General features: G+C 54.6%; 2 protein-coding genes across 2 annotated transcripts in view; one reads left to right on the top strand and one right to left on the bottom strand.

Annotated features, from left to right (window-relative positions):
- The window catches only part of ZNF500 (zinc finger protein 500), an 11,291-nt gene extending 7,607 nt beyond the window's left edge, over positions 1–3,684 (top strand). Inside the window, exon 6 of the mRNA XM_008058041.2 lies at positions 2,930–3,684. Within this exon, the coding sequence (XP_008056232.1) occupies positions 2,930–3,684 (755 nt within the window). The remainder of the gene's footprint in view (positions 1–2,929) is intronic.
- A 2,859-nt stretch (positions 3,685–6,543) lies between these two features.
- CUNH16orf71 (chromosome unknown C16orf71 homolog) overlaps positions 6,544–7,894 on the bottom strand; it is a 12,991-nt gene continuing 11,640 nt past the window's right edge. The window contains exon 9 of the mRNA XM_008058040.1: positions 6,544–6,974. Within this exon, the coding sequence (XP_008056231.1) occupies positions 6,972–6,974 (3 nt within the window). The 3' untranslated portion in view covers positions 6,544–6,971. The remainder of the gene's footprint in view (positions 6,975–7,894) is intronic.

Genomic DNA, 7,894 nt, shown 5'->3' with positions numbered 1-7,894 from the left:
TGATTTATTGTAGAGATGAGGTCTCACCAAGTTGCCCAGGCGGGTCTCGAACCCACAGGCGGGCTCAGGCAATCCACTCACCTCAGCCTCCCAAAGGCGCAGGATTACAGGCTGAGCCACCGAGCCGGGCTCGTTTGCTTTTTTTAATAGTCATTCTACTGGATGTGAAATTGTGGTTTTGATTTGCATTTCCCTTATGGTAAGTGATGTGGGAATCTTTTTGTATGCTTTCTGGCCATTTGTACATCTTTGGAGAAATGTCTCTTCATGTCCTTTGCCCATTTTTGAATTGGGTTCTTGTTTTTTTGTTGTTGAGTTGTAGGAGTTCTTTGTGTATTTTGGGTGTTGAATTCTTATCAGATGGGATATGCAAGTCTTTCCTCCCGTTCTGTGGGTTGCTTTTCACTCTGTTAATAGTGACCTTTGATTGCACAGATGCTTTTCATTCTGATGTGGTCCAGCTTTTTCTCCTTTTGTTGCCTGTGAAGAGTTCATCTCAGAGGTGTTTCTGCAGCTTGAGTTGGTCTTCGGCAGCTCCGTTGGTGCACATCTAGACTGGTGGCTCTCCACTGGGGCAGCCTTGCCTCCAGAGGACATGTGTCCATGAGCAGAGACATCCTCGGTTGTCATGACTGGGGTTGTCACTGACATGCAGGGACTGGAGGCAGGGGTGCTGCTGCACATCCTGCAGTCACAGGACTGCCCCCCCAGAAATGGGCACGGAGCCCCATGCAGGCCCTGCGATGTCCTTGTGCGCGATTGAGGAGCCCCGATCTGCAGGTTTCTGAGAGAATCCACATGTGGGCTGATCCATTCCTGGGCAAAAGGGTCTGCAGTAGGCAAAAGGCAAACATTTCACCAGTCCTGCAGGCTTCTGCATGCCCACCTGGAGCTCTCAGGAGGAGTGCAACTCTGCCCAGCTCCGCCGCCAGCTCCCTGAGCCCGGATGTGACCTCCCTCCCAGGGTCACAGTCGAGTTGTGTCAGTCCCCATGGTTTACATACAGTCTTGAATGGGTGATGGGCAGAGGGAAACCAACAAAAATGTGATTTCTTTGTTGTTTTTTTTTTAATTAGGTCGGCACCCCTGGCCCAAAAGTTTTTAAATTTTTAAATATACTTTTTAAAGACAGGGTCTTGCTCTCTGGCCCAGGCAGTGGTGCAATCATAGCTCACTGGGCTCAGCAGTCCTCACCTCTGCTTCCCGAACAGCTGGAACTACCGGCATGAACCACCATGCCTGGCTAATTTTTCAGTTTTTTTAATAGAGACAGGGTCTCGTTACGTTACCCAGGCTGGTCTGTAACTCTTGGCCATGGCCTCCCAAAGTGCTGAGATGGCAGTTGTGAGCAGCCATGCCTGATGGTTAATTTTTTAATGAGGTAAAATTCACATAACATAAAATTAGTCATTTTTCAGTGACAGTTCAGTGGCATTTAGTACATTCACAGTATTGTAAATCATCACCTCTTTCTTGTTCAGAACCATTTATTATGCTAAGAGGCAATCCCATACCCAGCCAACTGCCTCTTCCCCTGCCCCTTCCCCAGCCTCTGGCAGCCTCTGCTTTCTGTCTCCGGATCTGCCTGTTCTGGACATTTCCAGCAAATGGATTCACACAGTGTCTGTCCTTTTCTGACTGACCACCCTCACTGAGCATCACGTCTTCAAGGTTCCTCCGTGTGGTATCAGGTGTCAGGGCTTCATTCCTTTCTGTGACTGGATAGCATGTCCCTCTGTGGATAGACCACGTGCTGTTCGTCTGCCCATGTGCTGATGAACATGTGGCTGTTTCCACTTTTTGGCCGTCATGAATGTGCTGCTATGAGCATTTATGTTCAGGTTTTGGTGTGAGGCCGGGTTTTCAGTTCCCTGACTGTGTGCCTAGGAGTGCAGTTGCTGGGTCCTGTGATGACTCTGCCTCTAATGTTGGAGGAACTGCCAGCCTTCATTCCTTTTTCAGAAATTCTTAGGACAGTGAGGTGGTCCCATCCTCATCTCAGTTTTACACCTGTGGAAGTTAAGGCTCCTAGGGGCTTTCCCATAGTTGGGTTCAGAAACAGGGAGCAAGTGCAAGAGGGGCCTGCCCAGAAGGCCGGGGGGATGGACCATGCCTTAGAGTGGACACCTCTAAGGACAGTGGAAGGTTCTGCCCCAGCCTCATTGGGTCATCGTGTACAGAGCTGCTCTCAGGACTGCTTTGAAGACATTTGCTCCCTTCGGCCACCCAGACACCACAGTGTGCTTTGTACTACAAGGTCCTCAGAAGGAACTACCCTCATGCTGCAAGCAGAGAAGTCGAGTCATTTGCTGAAAGTCACACAGGCTAGAAGGGGCAGAGCCCAGGTCATGAGGTGGCTCTTGACCTTGGATACCGTGAGTGTACGATGAGGCAAGTCAGGTGACTCGGCCCGGGACCCCCGGTCCTGCTCCAGCAGAACAACCCGGAGCTGTTTCTCCAGCTCAGTGCATGGACATCTGTGCTTGGGTGGTTCTCCGTTGTGGGAGGCTGGCCAGGATGTTCTAGGATGTTTTCCAGCATCCCTGGCCTTGGCCCACCAGAGGCGTTATGAGCCCCCTCACCGGTCATGACAGAAGTCCCCAGCCTTTGCTGCTGAGTGTGAGCCTCTGGCTTAGAGGTCACAGCAGGATCCAGTGCCAGGCTCTGCACTTTAGCAGCCCAGCGACTCTGGGTGAGTTCCTTAACCTCCTGTGTCTCAGTTTCCTCATCTGCAAGATGGGCACGATCGCAACTCTGCCCATGTGGGTGTTGTGAGGCTTGAGTCCAGCACATTTAGAGCATGTCTGGCAGTGGCCTTAGCATGTCCCATCAGGGTTCTGTCTGACACCTCCTGCTAAATGTTTTGAAGGGGAACTTGAAAAGCCCTCCAGCTGTGAACCCCTTAGCAACTGTGCCTTCTCTGTCTCAGGACTTGGGGTCCAGTTGGAGGATGGTGGCACCACCAGGGAGGATGCGCCTGTGAGAGCAGAGTGGTACCGAGTGCTGTCGACAGGGTGCCGGGGGCCAGGCTGCCCACTCCCGGGTCAGGGGCTGACCCCGGTCAGGGGCTTGGCCAGGCCTGAGCGGCCAAGAGGCTGCCCTCCTCCAGAAAGAGGGGGTACCCGGGGGGCTGACAGGCCGTACACATGCCCCGAATGTGGCAAAGGCTTCAGCAAAACGTCACACCTGACCAAGCACCAGCGCACACACACTGGGGAGCGGCCCTACAAGTGCCAGGTCTGCGGGAAGGGCTTCAGCGACCGGTCCAACTTCAGCACGCACCAGCGGGTGCACACGGGTGAGAAGCCCTACCCATGCCCCGAGTGCGGGAAGCGCTTCAGCCAGAGTTCCAGCCTGGTCATCCACCGCAGGACGCACAGCGGAGAGCGGCCCTACGCCTGCACCCAGTGTGGGAAGCGCTTCAACAACAGCTCCCACTTCAGCGCCCACCGGCGGACACACACAGGCGAGAAGCCCTACACCTGCCTGGCCTGCGGCAGGGGCTTCCGCCGGGGCACCAACCTCCACAAGCACCAGCGCACCCATGCCGGGCAGAGCTGCCCGCTGCGCCAGCCAGCAGCACCCTCAAGGCCCCAGAAGGTCCTGGGACCAGAACCTGACCACCCCGCACGAAACTCTGTTTCTGGGACCCTTGTCAGAGGTTCCAGGTTACAGTGTTCATGAAGCTGCCAGAGTCGTTTTGGTCCTGGAAGCCGTGGGCCCAGCGTGAGGCCAGGTGCGGGGATGTTTCACCTGCCCCCAAGGGGAGAAAGAGGGGCACTGAACTCCAGACCTGCGGGTACGGTGCTAGGCACAGAGCAGGGGCATGGACAGGCTATGCTAAGTGTGCGGGGTGGCCAGAATGAGCAACCAAGAGCCGGAGCTTTAGCCACAGAGGCACTCCCTGTCACAGTTCATGAGGCCAGCAGTCACACTGAGGCGTGGCAGGGCTGGCTCCCACAGGTCCTGTGGAGGGTCCACCGCTGCCTCTTTAGCTTTTGGTGACTGCTGGCATTCCTTGGTGCATACCCTCATCACTCTGCCTCTCTCCCATGTGTCTGTGACCCCATGTGCCTGTCTCTGTGTCCTCTCTCTTATTTTTTTAAGAGACAGGGTCTTGGCTGGGCCCAGTGGGTCATGCCTGTAATCCCAGCATTTTGGGAGACCAAGGCAGGAGGATTGCCTGAGCCCAGGAGTTTGAGACTCACCGGGGCAACATTGTGAGACCTCGTCTCTACAATAAATTAAAAAATCAGCCAGGCATGGTGGCACATGCCTATAGTTCCAGCTACTTTGGAAGGCCAAGGTGGAAGGATTGCCTGAGCCCAGCAGGTCAAGACTGCAGTAGCCTGGGTGACAAACCCTGACTCAAAACAAAAAAAAAAAAAAAAAGACAGAGACAAGCTCTCACTCTGTCACCCAGGCTGGAGTGCAGTGACATGATCATAGCTCACTGTAGCCTCAAACCCCTGGGCTCAATCAGTACTCCTGCCTCAACCTCCTGAGTAGCTTGATTATAGGTGCACACCACTGCGCTCAGCTTATTTTTATGTTTATTTTATAGAGACAAAGTCTCACTTTGTTTCCCAGGCTGGTCTTGAACTCCTGGCCTGAAGTGATCCTCTTGCCTCAGTCTCCCAGAGAGCTGGAATTATAGGTGTGAGCCACCATGCCCATCCTGTCTTCTTTTTGGAAAGATGTCAGTCATGGGATATAGAGCCCTCTCAATCCACTGTGACCTCATCTTAAGTAATTACATGGGCAAAATTCCTATTTCCCAGCTAGGTCTCGTTCTGAGGTTCCAGATGGACATGGGGGCCACTTAGCTGTAGGGGAGCCTGGCAGCTGCCAGTTTGTCCCTCCTTATACAGTGTGCCCCAGCCTTCCCTCCCTCCTGGCCAGGCTTTCCAGGTGGGGCCTGTGGGCATCTCCAGGCTTACAGCAACTTCAGGGAAGTGGGGCAATTCTGGGGTCACCTTGGCAGACCCTCAGCTGCTCTGTAGGAGGGAGGACGCCTGGGGTGGCAGCACTCCACTGTGACCCTATTGTCCTAACCTCCTGCCTTGGTGAGGAGCCAGGGGCTCGACAGCCTGATACCTCCCTAGGTCGGGGCCAGGGCTGCCTCTGCTTCCGGCCCTCAGTGGCCATTTTCAGGATGCGACCCTCCTTGGCTGTCCCTCTTTGTCCTTCTGAGGTAAGATGTCCCCATCTTTGAGCTGTTGTCTGGCCCATGGGACATGCGATCCTCTGTGATCTCTGCACACCCCGTCTGGGTGAGTGGCGCAGGGTTTTAGTATAATAGAGCCTTTGATGGACTTAGTCATCATGGAGGTCAGAGGACAGCTATGGAAGCCATTGGCTTCCAGAATGTTTCATCCAGGTGTTGTGTGGTGGTTCCTCATGGCTGGGTGGTCTTGGCTCTCATCCTAGCCTCTGAGGCTTTATTCCATTTTGTCATCCAGTTACTGTATATAGTTGCACATTTTCACCATTCAACACAACCCAGGTTCCAAGGTATGTGACCTGCTCTTCCTTCGTTCCCTTAATAAATAATATTTGTCCTTCTGGCCTGCGTGTGCTCTGTACTGTGTATTTCTGCAGAATGGGGCTGCCTGGTTCAGAGGTGGCTTTTACCTTCTAGACCAGCTTCCAGAGCTCTCATGGGGCACATGGTACCCAGCCAGATGCAACCAGGCCACCCTCCCCCAGGCTAGCAAAGCCCCAGCGCTGCCAACCATCCACCTCCCCACACAGCCCTGAGCCCCCTGCCCACGTCTCCGTCCAGGCAGTGCTGGAGGTGGTGCCTGGGGAACAGCCTGGGTGGGGTCCGCCCTCAGTCGTTGCCTTGCCCTGTGGGTCTTCTGTGGAGCCTCTCCACTTCCCTCACCCTGCCAGGGCTGCCGCCTCCCGCTGGCTGGGTAGGTCCCTGCTGCGTCTCACCCTGTGCCATGGCCATCCTCATCCTCAGGACTCCTATGGTGGGTGACCTTCACATGACCTGTGAGCCCGGGGTGCATGCAAGTGCTGTGTCATCTCACAGTTCTGCGAGGTGGTGTGCCTGGTTCTCCCTTCATGAGGGGAAGCAGGGCACAGGGAGCCTTAAAACCTTGCCCCGGCGGCGGAGCCAGCATTGGGCCCACTACCTTCTCCCCTCACTTGCCTTGGCAGACAGTAATTCACAGACAGTTGAACTTGGGACAAGAATTTATTTTCTATCGCTGCTGGTGAAACATTCAAAATGAACTTGGGTGAAAATGGGAGAACATGGGTTAAGGAAAAACACCAATGAGGGGCTAGGTAGTTTTGGTGGAGGCCGCCAGGCTGCGGGGGAGGGATGTGCCCCTGGGCTGCACGTGCCCAAGACCAGAGGGCCAGGCCTCTGCGGGGGGGGGAGGGGGGGGCAGCCTGGCCCTGTGTCCTGCAGGAGGGGCCTCCCCAGGGCTCCTGTGCTCTATGTGGAAGCCAGTCTTGCTTATGGTTTCTCATGAAAACTCCCCTTCCCACTGGGAGTAGGGGATGGTGGTGGGGGGAGTCCCCAGAGGCCAGATACAGTGGGGTCTGGAGAGAAGTCTGTGGCCCCAATCTCAGCCACCAGTGGCCACAAGGCCAGGCAGGGCCTGTCTCTTGGCCTGGTGCATCGCAACCTGTGGAGGGACCCGTGATGATGCCCACTTCTGCTCTTCCTGTGAGGCAGACTGGAAGGTGGTGGGGCAGCATCCCAGAACAAGGTGGCAAGACAGCAAAGATGCCCTGGTAGGGGCTGAGAATCGCAGTTTCAGGACTCTGTAAGGGGCGCTGGGGGACAGTGTTTGCAGTCACAGGACAGCTGTGTCCACGAGGGCCCCAGCTCCTACTGGGTATGGACAGGATGGCCGCCGCTCTGTCCACACAGCCAAAGCTCTGGGTGTTGGAGCACATAGTGCTCTGCTGGTCACGGAGGCCTGGGGTCTCTAGGGCCTGTGTGTGCCTTTCTACTGTGGGCAGAGAGGGGAAGAGAAGGACGATTTTAATCTTAGCCCTTTTCCAAAAGGTCCGTTAGGTGATCTGTCACCAGGAGTAGAATTTTTTTTTTTTTAAGTTGGAGTCTCACTCCGTTGCCCAGACTGGAGTGCAGTGGTCGCTCCCGGCCACTGCAGCCTTGACCTGCTGGGCTCCGGCGATCCTTCCGCCTCAGCCTTCCAAGTAGCTGGAACTACATGCGTGCGCTACCACGCCCGGCTACTTTTTGATTTATTGTAGAGATAAAGTCTCGCCAAGTTGCCCAGGCGGGTCTCGAACCCGCAGGCTCAGGCAATACACTCAACTCAGCCACTCAAAGCACGGGATTACAGGCTGAGCCACCGAGCCCTGCTAGGAGTAGAATTTTTAAAAAGAAAAAAGTTCATTAGGTATGTGTGGTGTGTTAATTTAGGTGCACAAAATAGTAAGTATACAGGGACCCAGAAAATCAGGCTTAAGACTCTTTCAACCCTGAAATTCTTTATGTGTTAGTTTTAAAAAAGACCTTGGGCCGGTGCAGTGGCTCAAAACAGTAATCCTAGCACTTTGGGATTACTCAGGGTTGCCTGAGCCCACGGGTTCAAGACCAACCTGGGCAACTTGGCGAGTCTCCACAATAAATCAAAAAATTAGCCAGGCATGGTAGCACTATGCCTGTGGTTCCAGCAACTTGGAAGGCTGAGGCAGAAGGATTGCCTGAGCCCAGCAGGTTGAGGCAGCAGTGGCCGTGAGGGTGCCACAGCACTCCAGCCTGGGCAACAGAGTGAGACTCTGACTCAAAAAAGAAGAAAAGAAAAAAAGACCAGGCCGGGCTCGGTAGCTCAGCCTGTAATTCCAGTGCTTTGGGAGGCTGAGGTGAGTGGATTGCCTGAGCCCGCGGGTTCGAGACCTGCCT

This window comes from Carlito syrichta, unplaced genomic scaffold (assembly GCF_000164805.1).
Source record: "Carlito syrichta isolate Samal-C Ts95f unplaced genomic scaffold, Tarsius_syrichta-2.0.1 Scaffold303189, whole genome shotgun sequence".
Lineage (NCBI taxonomy): Eukaryota > Metazoa > Chordata > Mammalia > Primates > Tarsiidae > Carlito > Carlito syrichta.
Note: the sequence above shows the minus strand (reverse complement) of the source record. Positions and strands in the feature narration are given on the sequence as shown.